Source organism: Gopherus evgoodei, chromosome 1 (genome assembly GCF_007399415.2).
Source record: "Gopherus evgoodei ecotype Sinaloan lineage chromosome 1, rGopEvg1_v1.p, whole genome shotgun sequence".
Lineage (NCBI taxonomy): Eukaryota > Metazoa > Chordata > Testudines > Testudinidae > Gopherus > Gopherus evgoodei.
Window position 1 is genome coordinate 252,662,695 of NC_044322.1, and position 15,649 is coordinate 252,678,343.

At 39.6% G+C, this 15,649-nt stretch overlaps 1 protein-coding gene across 8 annotated transcripts in view; it reads right to left on the minus strand.

Annotated features, from left to right (window-relative positions):
• The window catches only part of ERC1 (ELKS/RAB6-interacting/CAST family member 1), a 593,813-nt gene that overhangs the window by 449,126 nt on the left and 129,038 nt on the right, over positions 1 to 15,649 (minus strand). For all 8 annotated transcript variants that reach the window (XM_030543036.1, XM_030543051.1, XM_030543046.1 and 5 more), the window contains one exon: positions 14,889 to 15,305. In XM_030543036.1, the coding sequence (XP_030398896.1) occupies positions 14,889 to 15,305 (417 nt within the window). The remainder of the gene's footprint in view (positions 1 to 14,888; positions 15,306 to 15,649) is intronic.

Here is a 15,649-nt window from a genome sequence, read left to right on the forward strand (position 1 = left end):
TAATTTGTCAAAATAATGCAATATAGCCACATCAGTTTCAATTATTTTGGTAATTTATTTTAACTGCTATACAGAAAATAGTCACAATAACTATTCAGCATTTCCTAAACACATGAAAGTTAAGTTATAAATATTTGGTAACCATTACCCTGCATTCCAGTTATAATCCTGACTGGCTACTTTGGGAAGAGCTTGGTTCTGATTGTCCTGACATTTTATTGACTGCTTGATAAATGTTTTATTTTCCCCCAACCTTTTAAAAAATAAGTAAAATAAGATCCTGTAATCTCACCCCATTGTGCGACTCTGGCACAGGAAAAAAGGGAGAAATCACATAGATCTTCCTAGCTGAGGATTCCCTTACTGTCCCTTTACAATAAGGCTCCTTTACAGTACTCTGGCAATGTAAGGCACTATAAAACATTTTAAAGTGTTTTATGCTCCTGTGGGAACTGACTGAGAAAGGGAACAACTAACAAACAATAGGAATATTAACAACAACACAGGCAGGCTGCTACATTTCTGCTCTGCCTGAGGGGACAGAGCCTGCCTCACACCTACCTCTGAACAACTAGATGCCGTACCCCTCCACACTGGGCAAGCTAGACAGACAGAGTCTCTCTTGCGCCCAGGCACGCACAAACAACCCCGCCCCCTCGTGGCAATTAATGTCTCTCCACACACACACACACAGCCCTACCCTCTGAGGTGATGTACATCTCTGCTAGATGTTCCCAGCACTTGAACAGACATGCCCAGGCTGCAGGGAAGGAGTGCGTGTCACCCATAGATTTCTTTGCTTCCTCATTTTTCTGCAGAGAGTAAAGAAATCTGTGGCTAATATGAATTTTGCATCCATGCAGTGGTGCAGAATTCATCCAAGAGTAATAATAGTAAATGCTGAGGAGTACTCATCTCTCCAAGGTACCCTGGAAATAGGAATGAAAAGTACTTCACCATTTTCACATTACCTCCTGCAGTAAAGTAAGCATTATGTGTTTCCACTCTGGTAACATATTTAAATATAAACCTTATTGTGTTACTGTGAACTGCTTGATGTGACCTGGGGTTTATCCTGCAATAAGAAACAACAAACAGCTCATACGTATTTTACTGTACATCCATGATTAGGACCCCTACTTAAACATTTGAGCAAATAGAAAGATTAAAAGGATTAACCTTTTTTGTGACCCTTAATAGTTTTCAGCAGGATGGATAAAAATCAAAGATTTTTTAAAAAGCCAACATCAGATCTTTTAAAAATTTAAATTTAATTGATTTTTAATAAATCAACCTATTTAAAGTTAAATTTGAAACTGACAAGCTACATTAAGGCCTAAGTTTATTATAATAATTAAAATAATTTAAATTAAATGTAAAAAAATAATTAAGCAGTACAAGTTTACTGCTGACTTTTCATGAGAGTTAAATGACTGAACTGATGGAAGTCACTTGCTAAGCACATGCAATCAGAGTTTAAGTGCTAATCCAGCTTTTGACAGCAGTAGCCTCTTCTGCGCGGCAGAGAGAATAGTTTATATTTAAACAAATTGCAGTGCATTTCAGCTCAGTGACTAGTTCATTCAAAGTTAAGAAACTAAATGGGAGTTAGGAAAGTTTGTTTTCCTCTTCCAATATGTGAATTAGAAAAACAGGTGTGAGAGAATGAAATCTTCTAGTTCTAATATTCTGAAGGATATGGTGACCAGAAACAATCAGTTCAATTCACTGCTGACATAAACTACGACTTTGTTTAATAAATCATTTTTTAATGTAAAAGAGTGTGATAAAAATGTTCATTAAAAAGCTTTTCTTCTATACCCAGCATATTTAAAGCTGTTTTATTTAACAAAAAAAATATTGTTTTTGTGCATTTTAATTTCCATCCAAATACAGATTGACACAAATTACAAGTAAAAAATTAAATTCTTTTTTTTTACTAAGTAATTAATCATTCACCATTTTCTAACTTAATAAAAATGTAATAGTTAAGAATCTGAATAAACGTAAGCTACAATTGCTTAAAAAAAATGAGTACAGATACAGTGCATCCTCTTGGTTAACAAAGAGAAGCACCAAATTTAGTGTAAAGTTTAGTTGCAAATCAGCATGTTTTAATAGCTACCTACCAACAAGAATCAACCTTTCTTTAGGAAAATAAAGTATAAATGCAAAATGTGATAAAAATAACTTATTTAAATCAACGTTTCCTGCATGCTGATTTAAATCATGAGTAAAATCAGTGATTTAAATCACTGGTTTAAATCAAGCCAACATGCTTTTCAGACTGATACTTTCCTAGATACAGTATACTGTACAAGCTGTAGGTATGACCTTCATTCTTTTTCCTAGATGTATGACATTGCATTGGGTTGTACTAAAATGCTTCTTGTTTGATTGGGCTCGGCTAACTAAGTGATCCAGTTTGCTCTGTATAACTACCCTATCCTCATTTATCACTCCATCAATCTTTTTGCCATCTATAAAATTTATCAGCAATGATTTTACATTTTCTTCTAGACCACTGATGAAAGTGTTAAATATCAGGCCTAAAACACATTCTTGTGGAACTCCATTAGAAACATCCCCACTCAATGAAAATACCCCATTAACAACTACTTTTTGAGATTTATCAGTTAGCCAATCCTTCGACCATTTAATGTACTTCATTGGTACTATATAGTATTAACTTTTTAATCAGAATGTCATGTGGAAACTAGTCAAATGCCTTACAAAAGACTAGATATGTTACATCTACACAGACACCTTTACCAACCAAACTTGCAATTTCAAAAAAGGAAATAAGGTTTGTTTGACAAGACCTATTTTTCATTAAGCAACTGTAGCCTACTAGTTCATTTTATCATTCATTTGTTGTGTGATGTCAAGATTAACACATGATGTCACATATAATCTTTGTATGCTAAACAAATTTAAGTTGTAGGATTCTAGAAATATAAGACTGGTAAGTATTTAGAAATATAATTATATATTAGTAGGGCCCTACCAATTTCACATCTGAGAAAAACGTGTCATGGACCATGAAATAAGCCCTTCTTCGTGAAATCCAATCTCCCCTGTGCTGCTGGGAGTGCCTCAGCCGGAGGTTCCTAGCTGCTAGTCCCAGCTGCGCTGGGAAGGGACAGGATTTGCTCTTCCCCTGCATGGCCATTCTCGGCGGGAGATCAGACTCACCTCTGGGTAATTCCCCCTACTCTAGGAAGCTCTGGGGCTGGGAAACAGCATTGGAGCTTCCTGCAGCGAGAGGAAGCTTCCAGAGGTGGAGGTGGGTCTGATCTTTGACTCCCTAAGGAAACTGATGGGCAGGATCCCCTGGGGGACTAATAGGATGGGGAAAGGAGTCCAGGAGAGCTGGCTGTATTTTAAAGAAGACTTATTGAAGGCGCAGGAGCGAACCATCCTAATGTGCAGAAAGAATAGCAAATATGGCCGGCGACCAGCTTCCATTAACAGAGAAATCTTTGGTGATCTTAAACACAAAAAGGAAGCTTACAAGAAGTGGAAACTTGAACAGATGACTAGGGAGAAGTATAAAAGTATTGTTCTAGCATGCAAGGGTCCTGGGGATGTTCAACATCTTCATTAACGATCTGGATGATGGGACCAATTGCACTCTCAGCAAGTTTGTGGATGACACTAAACTGAGAGGAGAGGTAGATATGCTGGCGGATAGGGATAGGGTCCAGAGTGTGACCTAGACAAATTGGAGCATTGGATCAAAAGAAATCTGATGAGGCTCAGGAAGGACAAGTGCAGAGTTCTGCATTTAGGATGGAATAATCCCATGCACAGCTACAGGCTGGGGACCAACTAACTAAGCAGCAGTTTGGCAGACAAGGACTTGGAGATTACAGCGGACAAGAAGCTGGATATGAGTCAACAGTGTGCTCTTGTTGCCAAGAAGGCTAACAGCATTTTGGGCTGCATTAGTAGGCACACTGCCAGCAGATTGAGGGAAATGATTATTCCCCTCCAGCACTGGTGAGGCCATATTTGGAGTACTGCATCCAGTTTTGGTCCCCCCACTACAGAAAGGATGTGGACAAATTGGAGAGAGTCCAGAGAAGGGCAACAAAAATGATTAGGGGGCTGGAGCACATGACTGATGAGGAGAGGCTGAGGGAACTGGGCTTGTTTAGGCTGCAGAAAAGAAGAGTGAGGGGGGATTTGATAGCAGCCTTCAACTACCTGAAGGGGAGGTCCAAAGAGGATAGAGCTCAGCTGTTCTCAGTGGTGGCAGATGACAGAACAAGGAGCAATGATCTCAGGTTGCAGTGGGTGAGGTCTAGGTTGCGCACTTCCAACAGCACAGGGGAGATCAGACCCAACTCCAGGAATTTCCTCCAGCTGCAGGAACCTCTAGAGCTGCTGCCCAGCTGAAGAGCTTCCTGAAGCCAGGGGAGGTACCCAGAGCTGGGTCTCATCTCTCCTTGAGTGGCCATGCAAGGGAAGAGCCATTCCTGTCTCTCCCCAGCCAGCCAGGACTAGCAGCTAGGCGAAATCAAAGTCACCTTCACCTCCAGAAGCCTCCTCCAGCTGCAGGAAGCTCTGCAGCTCCTGCCTTCAGAGCCCAGCACAGAAGTGAGGTGGCAATCTTATAACCCCCTTAGAACATCTTTGCAACTCCCTTTCCCCCTCCCCGATCCCCTTTCCCCCATGGTTATAAAACTGTGAAATTTCAGATGTAAACCAGGGTGGATACAAATCAATGACTTAAAAAAATGGATTTTTTTAATTTAAATCAGATTTTTTGATAAAATACTTTTTGAGGAAAAAACCTATCTAAAGATTTTAATTAAGATACATTATTGCTCCACTATCTCATCGTGGAATAGGAATTAAAATTTCCAATGCTATAGTATGAGACAATATATTCATGTAATGTTTAAGAAAAGTTTTGTAAATGAGTTCCAACAGTTCATGGATTAGGGACCCAATCTTATGGGGTTCCAGGGGCTTCTGTATAGATTAATCTTTCTGTCTACTCAATCGGACTCAGTGCTTAGTCTAGAAGATATCATCAAAGATGATTAGTTTTGCAGTTCTCAAACTGTGAATTTGTGTCTCCAGAGACAATATGCTTGTTAACAGCAAAAATGTTTTAATATAATATAATATATAATGTAATATAATATAATATTATATTTTATATTATATTATATTAATATAATATATAGAGGTGAGAAATAACAGATCTCAACCCTATTGTCCCTCTGAAAATTTGTGTACAGAGTCAATCCTTACTTCTCTCTAAAAGTGCAAACTTTCAAAAAGTTCAATGAACAGAAGATTGTTGGGGGCAGAATAGATCAGGAAAAGGAGAGGAAAACTGGACAAAAATGTGAGAAGGGAGGGACAGGCAGTAGAAATGAAAGTAAAACTGTTTGAGCGGCATATACCAGATGTCTTACTGAATGTAGCCTTCATTGATCTGAGATCTACCATACCATTCTCTGATTAGAAGAGAAATCCTATAATGACAACAGGCCATGAGACAGACCAAGTTTGAGAGTATTCTATTGAAGTTCCTCTACCTGTAGGTAAGACAGGCATGTGTGCAAAATGCAAACAATGCAACAAAGAAATGCAAGGCCTGGTTGCCCGAATGAAACAACATCATGAGAACATAAGAACATAAGAATAGCCGTACTGGGGCAGACCAAAGATCCATCTAGCCCAGTATCCTGTCTACCAACAGTAGCCAATGCCTGGTATCCCAGAGGGAATGAAGCTAACAGGTAATGATCAAGTGATCTCTCTCCTGCCATCCATCTCCATCCTCTGACAAACAGAGGCTAGGGACACCATTCCTTACCCATCTCGGCTAATAGCCATTTATGGACTTAACCTCCATGAATTTATCCAGTTCTCTTTTAATGCTGTTATAGTCCTAGCCTTCACAACCTCCTCAGGTAAGGAGTTCCACAAGTTGACTGTGTGCTGCGTGAAGAAGAACTTCCTTTTATTTGTTTTAAACCTGCTGCCTATTAATTTCTTTTGGTGACCCCCAGTTCTTCTATTATGGGAATAAGTAAATAACTTTTCCATATCCACTTTCTCCACATCACTCATGATGTTATATGCCTCTATCATATCCCCCCTTAGTCTCCTCACTTCCACGATGAAAAGTCCTAGCCTCTTGAATCTTTCATCTTATGGGACCCTCTCCAAACCCCTAGTCATTTTAGTTGCCCTTTTCTGAACCTTTTCTAGTGCCAGTATATCTTTTTTGAGATAAGGAGACCACATCTGTACGCAGTATTCGAGATGTGGGCGTACCATGGATTTATATAAGGGCAATAATATATTCTCAGTCTTATTCTCTATACCCTTTTTAATGATTCCTAACATCCTCTTTGCTTTTTTGACCGACTCTGCGCACTGCATGGACATCTTCAGAGAACTATCCACGATGACTCCAAGATCTTCCTGACTCGTTGTAGCTAAATTAGCCCCCATCATATTGTATGCATAGTTTGGCTTATTTTTTCCAATGTGCATTACTTTACATTTATCCACATTATATTTCATTTGCCATTTTGTTGTCCAATCACTTAATTTTGTGAGATCTTTTTGAAGTTCTTCACAGTCTGCTTTGGTCTTAACTCTCCTGAGCAGCTGAGTATCATCTGCAAACTTTGCTACCTCACTGTTTACCCCTTTCTCCAGATCATTTATGAATAAATTGAATAGAATTGGTCCCAGGACTGACCCTTGGGGAACACCAGTAGTTACCTCTCTCCATTCTGAGAATTTACCATTAATTCCTACCCTTTGTTCCCTGTCTTTTAACCAGTTCTCAATCCATTAAAGGACCTTCTCTTTTATCCCATGACAGCTTAATTTACGTAACAGTCTTTGGTGATGGACCTTGTCAAAGGCTTTCTGGAAATCTAAGTAAACTATGTCCATTGGATCCCCCTTGTCCACATGTTTGCTGACCCCTTCAAAAGAACTCTAATAGATTAGTAAGAAACGATTTCCCTTTACAGAAACCATGTTGACTTTTGCCCAACAATTTATGTTCTTCTGTCTGACAATTTTATTCTTTACTATTGTTTTGACTAATTTGCCCAGTACCGACATTAGACTTACTGGTCTGTTATTGCCGAGATCACCTCTAGAGCCTTTTTTAAATATTGGCGTCACATTAGCTAACTTCCAGTCACTGGGTACAGAAGCCAATTTAAATAACGGGTTACAAACCCTAGTTAATAGTTCCGCAATTTCACATTTGCATTCTTCCAGAACTCTTGGGTGAATGCCATCTGGTCCCGGTGACTTGTTAATGTTAGGTTTATCAATTTATTCCAAAATCTCCTCTAGTGACACTTCAATCTGTGACAGTTCCTCAGATTTGTCACCTACAAAAACTGGCTCGGGTTTGGGAGTCTTCCTAACATCCTCAGCCATGAACACTGAAGCCAAGAATTCATTTAGTTTCTCCACAATGACTTTATCATCTTTAAGCACTCCTTTTGTATCTCAATCATCGAGGGACCTCACTGGTTGTTTAGCAAGCTTCCTGCTTCTGATGTACTTAAACATTTTGCTATTACTTTTGGAGTTTTTGGCTTGCCGTTCTTCAAACTCCTCTTCGGTTTTTCTTATTACATTTTTACACTTTATTTGACAGTGTTTATACTCCTTTCTATTTACCTTGCTAGGATTTGACTTCCACTTTTTAAAGGAAGTCTTTTTATCTCTCACTGCTTCTTTTACACAGTTGTTAAGCCACGGTGGCTCTTTTTTAGTTCTTTTATTGTGTTTCTTAATTTGGGGCATACATTTAAGTTTGGCCTCTATTATGGTGTCTTTAAAAAGTGCCCATGCAGCTTGCAGGGATTTCACTTTAGTCACTGTACCTTTTAATTTCTGTTTAACTACCCCCCTCATTTTTGCATGGTTCCCCTTTTTGAAATTAAATGCCACAGTGTTGGGCTGTTGAGATGTTCTTCCCACCACAGGGATGTTAAATGTTGTTATGTTATGGTTACTATTTCCAAGTGGTCCTGTTATTACCACCTCTCGGACCAGCTCCTGCGCTCCATTCAGGACTAAATCTAGAGTTGCCTTTCCCCCTGTGGGTTCCTGTATCAGCTGCTCCAAGAAGTAGTAATTTAAAGTATCGAGAAATTTTGTCTCTGCATTTTGTCCTGAGGTGACATGTTCCCAGTCAATATGGGGATAATTGAAATCTCCCACTATTATTGAGTGTTCCTTCTCAGGAGGAAGCTGCGTTGAAGATGATGAAAGGAACATGTCTGAACATGCTGGATTTTCAGGTTGGTAAACTTTTTATTTCATACTTCTTTCTGAAGGACTGCCTGTCTTCCTACTGGACTATTCTTGAATTCTCATGTTTGAGCAAAAAATATAGTTGGTACTCTATGGTACTATCATTTTAGATGCACTTGTGATAAAAATAAATAGCTGAAATAGGCAGATCTTCCTTTTTCTATTTCACCTTTAAAGTAGTACTGCAAGTCAGTGAATGCAATGAGTAATACTAAGTGAGCAGTACGGTAATAATAAATAACTGCATTGACTTATTTTGTTTAGGAGAATCCATCCTCAACATACAGGATTCTGAAGACTAGCCACCTTCAAGATTACCATCATTTTCTATAGCTTCAGAGCTATCTGCCAATGATACTGTTTCAGCCACATCATGTAGGTCACACATAGCCACAGTATATCACCTGTAGCAAAAAGAAAAAAAAAATCATCATCATCCAGAAACCACCATAGATAAGTCTGTGATAAGAACCAGCAGATTTTAAAAAGAGATAATTGATGATTAAATTGTCTGGTTTGTTTATGCAACAAATTCTCCTTTCCGCACGATTGAGAACCCAGGGCTGTCCGGGGTGGGGGGGGTCGGCAAGTGGGGCAATTTGCTCCAGGCCCTGCTGGGATCCCCATGAGAGTTTTTCGGGGCCCCTGGAGCGAGGTCCTTTACTCGTTCCAGGGGCCCCGTAAAACTCTCGCAGGTCCTGGGCCCCTGGAGCGTCTTCCGCTCCGGGTCTTTGGCAGCAATTCAGAGGCAGGGGGCGGTCCTTCCACCCTGGGACCCACCACCAAAGTGCCGAGTCTTTGGCGGCAAGGGCCCCCAGCCACCAAAGACCCCAGACCGCCTGAATCATCTGGGCAGCCCTGTGAGAACCCACACTTCATTAACATGGTTCAGTCATTAAGAGCAGGATACAGTCTACCCAACAGAGCAGATGTCACTGGCAAATTGCTGAATAAAGTGTATGAAAGAGAAATTGAGAAGTGTGCAAAAGGTCAAGAGAGTGAAATTATTAACCTGAGTTTTGATAGGTGGAGCAATGTCCATAATGATCCTGTTGTATGTGCTTGTATGACAACAGAAGAAGAGAATGTCTTCCTTACAGAAACAATTGATACATCAAGAAATGCACATACTTACAGCTTTTATTGCTACTTCTTGTAACAAACTGTGAAAAAAAATTCGATTGTCTTGTAAACAGCTTGGTCATAGACAAAGGGGCAAATGTATCCAAGATGAGAAGAGATTTACAAGAGGACGAAGAGTATCCCAAGCTAATAACAGAGTTGCAGCACTCATTTGATGCACCTCCTAGCCAAAGACTTCAGTATTCCAGAAATAAAGGCTAATGTTGTTGAAATTGCAAAATACTTCCACAACCACCACTGCGCAGCAGCTACTCTGAAAAAAATGGGAGGAACAAAGCTAACTCTCCCACAAGATGTGCGATGGAACTCAGTAGTGGACTGTTTTGAGCACTATATCAAGAACTGCCCTAATCTGATGACAGTTTGTGAACAAAATCATGAAAAAATAGATGGCAGTGTCACAGCCAAAGTTCTCAACATAGGGCATAAGAGAAATGTTGAACACAGGCTGAGTACCCTGAAGTCTATTTCTGTAGCCCTGAACAAAATGCAGAGAAATAGCTGTTTTATTGCTGACACTATTGAAATTTGGAAGGACGCGAGTGAGATCTTAAAAAGAGAAATATTCAGTGACAGTTAAATTACAAGCATTAAAAAAAAAATGGGACAAGCACTATCTCCAGCTCACTTTCTTGCAAATATTCTCCATTCTTAGTACCAGGGTCAAACCTTAACTGCCGAAGAAGAGGAGTTGGCTATGACATGGACATCCAGCAATCATCCCTCCATAATGCCAACTATAATAAACTTCAGAGCTAAGAGTGAACCGTTCAAGAAATAGACGTTTGCTGATGATGTTTTAAAGAAAGTTACACCAGTGAACTGGCGGAAGTCACTTAAGCACTTGGATTCAGAGACTGTTGAAGTGATAATCTCACTTTTAACAGCAGTAGCTTCTTCTGCTGGTGTAGAAAGAATATTTTCTTCCTTTGGACTAATTCATTCCCAACTGTGAAATCGTTTGGGACCTGAAAAAGCAGGAAAGCTTATTTTTCTCTTCCAGATTATGAACAAACAGGAAAATGAAGGTGAAGATGACTCAGTTAGCTGCAGAAGCCAATATTTTAAATTTCTCATGTTGACCTGACTAACACAGTTCATTTAATTTTGGTGGTTTGTTTTTTTTTTTGTTTTTTAAGCATTTCATTTAACTATTTTAGTTAAAAATAATTTTTAACAAAAACAAACCTGGTTTTAAAAAACTTGACTGTTTAATTACATTCAAAAATTCATATGCTTGTTTTGTTAAAATATTATAGATTTGCTGTTGAAGAAAAAAATCCAGAACACATAACATTGTTGTTTTAGTTAAATAAAACAATTTAAATGTCTGTTTGTTGATGTTCTCCTCTTAATACAGCATGGCAAGAATATCCTCTAAATATTAATGATTAACCTGTTGAACTGGAGATATTTATGACGTCATTGGGAGGTAAACTATCTGCTTCAATTACCTTTGGTAAATGAAATAACCAAACAATCATTCATTTTTGATAGAGCTATAAAATTAATCTGAAAAGTTTTCAAAATAAATCACTTATAATATATAGTGTGTACCTTCTAAAAAATGAAACCTACATCTCTCTCTGAGTTGTGAAGAATATGCATTAAGTTTATAACAACCAACAAGAATGCACTGTTATGTAGAAATCAATGTTTAAATCGAGTCTTCCTGACTAGTGATTTAAATCAAATTGATTTAAATCAAATCCACACCGATGTAAACATCTGAAATCATGAAACTGACTATTTAAAAGCCCTCTGGCCATGAAATTAACCAAAATGGACCATGAATTTGGTAGAGCCCAATGTATTAGCTGGTAGGGCTGAAACTCAAGACCTACAGGCTGAGGCCTGTAATATTTTAGCTTAGGCATACTTAGGGTGACCAGATGTCCTGTTTTTAAAAGGACAGTCCCATTTTTTTGAACTTTTTCTTATGCAGATGCCTATTGCCCCCCACCCCCTGTCCCGTTTTTTCACAGTTGCTATCTGGTAACCCTAGCCATACTATGATTTAAGCATAAGAAATGCTTGACATAAGTAAGTAACCTAAAAATAACCCGATGCCAGAAGGTTATGGAAAAAAAATTACCAATGGATGGTATTGCAAAAAATTAGCCATAAAATTAATTTTAGATCACAATATGACCTAGAGGCACATTTTTTCTAATATGTGCCTTAGCCACATGATAAAGGTCGTGCATCACTGCTAATGAGAATAAAAGGAACTATAAACAGATTATTAAAAAACAGGATGCCCCAATATTCTTGGGGGACACAATACAAATAAGGAAAAAGAGTGGACACTTTCATGCACATGCACATAGTGTATGTGTAGTCAGAATCGCAAGATAAAAGAGGGCTCCCAGATTGGGTAAAATTAATCTCCTATGGGGAAACTCCATCAGGAACCATCCCTCTATTGATGATCAATTGGCAAGGCATCCATCACACCCTAACAATACTGTGAAGGATGTGAGTATGACGATATTTGTTACTTGTGCATAGGTCTTTATCCAAGCATATGGAAATCCTATAATCATAACCTTAACTGTAACTTTAATAAAACTTGTAAAACGGACTAGACCTTGTACTTGTAAATGTATATGTTGTCCATATCCTTGGTCTGTGTGTGTTCCTAGAGGCTCTAAATCTGAAGAAAGTTGCAGAGGTGAGTTTCACTCTGTTGAGCTTGAAACTGTAGCCACTAGAGCGGAACCCACAATGGTGTAATACAACATCACTAAATTCACTTTAAATAAAATAAAAGGCTACACCACATTGACTGGTATTAGTTATATTCCAATTCTTTTAATTCTTTATTGACTGAAACCCATATCAGCTTTTCCAATATTTAGTCCAGGAACGTTGGGGTGGTTGGACTGCACAGCAAAGCAATATCTATAGATGCTGCTCATGGCACAAGACATGGAGGAGTACATGTGCAGTCCAATGGCCACTGCTACTAAAGATCTCCAATCCCAGGTGCGAGGGGGCTGTTGCACCTACAGTGGGGCACCCACAGGGACATCACTCGAAGAAGAACTTCAAATAATAAAGAAGCCACCATTTACACTAGTTTAAAAGGAATTATTTTTTCTAAACGCGTCAATTCTATGTACCAGAGAAGGCAATGAGACAATAACTTGAGTAATATATTATGAAATATCTTGCCAGTCCCTCCTCGATGCTTCAGAATTGGGTTGACATCAAAAAGCAAAGTTCCAAGTGTTGATTGCCTAAGATACAGAATAAAACTGACCACACAGTCATCTCTCTTCTCCACAAGAAATCCTTTCCTGAGAAGCCTAGGGATTAAATAACCCAAGATATAAGACTTCCAGCTATTCAACTACACTACGAAGACTCCTTATCTCCTGTCTCACTCCCAACACCTGCTGCTCTGTAGCAAAATTTCTCTCTCTGTAAATAGGTACATCTTCCTCCTGACTTCTCACTATTGATGCTGGTGCTTAGAGAGGGAATAAATGGAAGCCTGTAATGGCATCACACCCACCTCTCACAAGCGCCCCCTTCTGGTCGGATAGGTCTGCCATCTTTCAGTTTATGGTGACCTATCAGTGGTTTCTCAGGCAGTTTTTCAGTGATTCAGCCCTCCAGCCAAGTCTCACACACTGTCTCTATGTGAAACAAAAGAAACCCCTTCTGGAGTATACAGTCTTTAACTTGTCCCAGCCCTGGTATGGGTCCATATCCCCAGGGTTTCCTTGTGGAAACACTGTCTTTTGTGGCCCTCCCTGGGCTCAGTACTTACTCAGTATCAGCAGCCAGCCACAAGCTCCTGCTTTGCTCCTCTGGTCCCTGCCCATAATGAGCTGTCTGTGATCCTGCTGCTCCTTCAGCCAACCAGGAACACAGCCCTCTCTCCACCAGCTCCAGGCAGCAACTGACTCCTGCTTTGTCCTGCAACTCTTTTTATATAGCTCTCCTGGGCCACGACCGGCTGCTTTCCCTGCAGCCACTCTAGCCCACTTGGAGGACTTCTCCACTGCTCCTTTCCTGAGATAAGTGTGGCAGGATTCTGAAGCCTCCAACAGGGGGTCTCTGGGCCTAGTCTACCCCCATCACAAAGCCATTTTAGCTTCTGCAGAAATAAAAGCCTGGAGTGGGTAAAACAGTATCAATATTTACTAAAAAGACAAGAATTCTGAATGGAGAAAGTCTGAAAATATATCTTCACTCCAGGCATTCAAGAGCTTACTGTTCTAAATCTGGCCAGGAAATTCTCTGGATTCTACCTTCCTTATATATAGAAATCTGTAAGAGCACAAATGTAAATGGACAGGAGATGGACAATGTATAACAAGGAGGTATGCAACCCTTTGGTTGCTGCAGAATGCCCATTTCAGAAACTTTGTGAATGATCCTGTTCCCTCCTGTTTCCAAAGGATCAGGTTTAGGCCCTGTGTGTAGACAGACAAATAAGCCAGATTTTCAAAAAACATACTAGAACAAAAGGCCTGTGCAATGATGTGACTGATTTGTGTGTGTAAACTGGATAATTAGTTAGATAGATAGATAGTTATATCTATGTTCAGTTACCAAATTTTTATGTGCAATCAGCTTTTTGGAAAACTTTGCCTTTGTTGAATCCATGTATCGACAGGAAAACGCCAGCATTTTCAGAGTTAATCATTACATTATCTACAGGTAATAGAGGAAATACAGTGACAAGAAATTTAATGACACTGGCTGAAGACCGAGGGATGCACATTGCTGATTTTCATGCATTTCTCTAAGACAGATAAGCACTGTTTGTAGGATTAATAGCCTACATTTCATTATAACTGGTTGTGGGTGATTTGTACTTAAGAATGCTTGTCATCATATGTCCACAATATAAAATACATATCTAAGTATTGTTTTGTTATAAATTTTTGCAACAGTGTTCTTTTAAATAATCTTTTTTTGCTGTGCATCTGAGGCAGCTAATGTTTTTTATCACAAAAACCCTACACAGCAAGTCAACTGTTTCCATGGAAACTGCAGAGTGATCATCCATTAATGCTGCCAAGATGTCTCTCAGCGCTTTCCTAAATACAGGTAGATGTTTGCTCTCAATTAAAAAAAAAAAAAAGGAGGCTGAATGAACATTACATTCCCACGATAATGAACTTCCACATGTGGGGAGTAAAGGCAAACAGGAGCTGGGGGAGGGGAGGGGAGACAAAAACAAAGAGAGGTTTTAATTTAGGAGACAAACTCCATCAGATTATTTTTTAATCTACAGCCTATCCATCATGGGAAATGCTGTTCCCAAAGTGGTGAAAGGGTGAACATCAGAAAAGGAATGGAAGGCATACAAGCATGAATCAGCAGAGATTAACACTAGGAAGGAGGGACAGGAAGATTGCTCATGGAATGAATTACTTTTTAGATTAATTAACATCTGGGTCACTCACCTCTCTCAGCATATTGTTTTCCTTCTCCTTCTGTTCCAGCAGGCTCTCCAGGTGGTGGACATGCATCTCTGCTTCAGCCAACCGTCTTGTCCGCTCATGATCCTCCTCTGTGGCTTTTGAAGACAGTCCTTTACTCTGCAACATCTCCAGCAGCTTTTTGATGGACTCATCACGGGCATTTAAGGTCTGCTTCTGAGTCTCAATGCGCAATTCCATCTCTTCTAAGGTTTTGCGCAGCAGGAAAAGTTCCTTGGCCTGGCGCTCATGCTCTGCATGAAGCCGTTGGAAGTTCTCCTCTGTCAGCTCTGCCACAAACGGTTCACTGGCTCTACTGCTGCTGTCCTGCTGGAACAGCTGGTTCAGGTCCCGCTGGATCCGAAGCTCATCCTGGAGAGCCTGGATCGTCATCTGCATGTGCTAGAAACAGAAAACTAAGTCAGTGAATTAATTCCCTTCCTTAGTGAAAAACTGGAAACACATGGGCTGCTTGAACCTCTTGACCAATCAGTCAGAAGGAATATACAACAGCTGACAACACTGAACATTTTTGAGAGTAGATAACTATAATTTCCCCAATTTTGGGGGTGGAGGGAGAGAGATATTGAGCTGCAAATTTTAAGGTCCTGAATGATGGAGAAAGATTCTCTTGCACATAATTCCCCTATCTCCACTCATCTGTGCAAGTCAATGTTCAGAATGGAAGAGTATTACTAGGAAAAATCAGTGTACTGAAAAGTATAAATTAATACTTCGCTACTTTG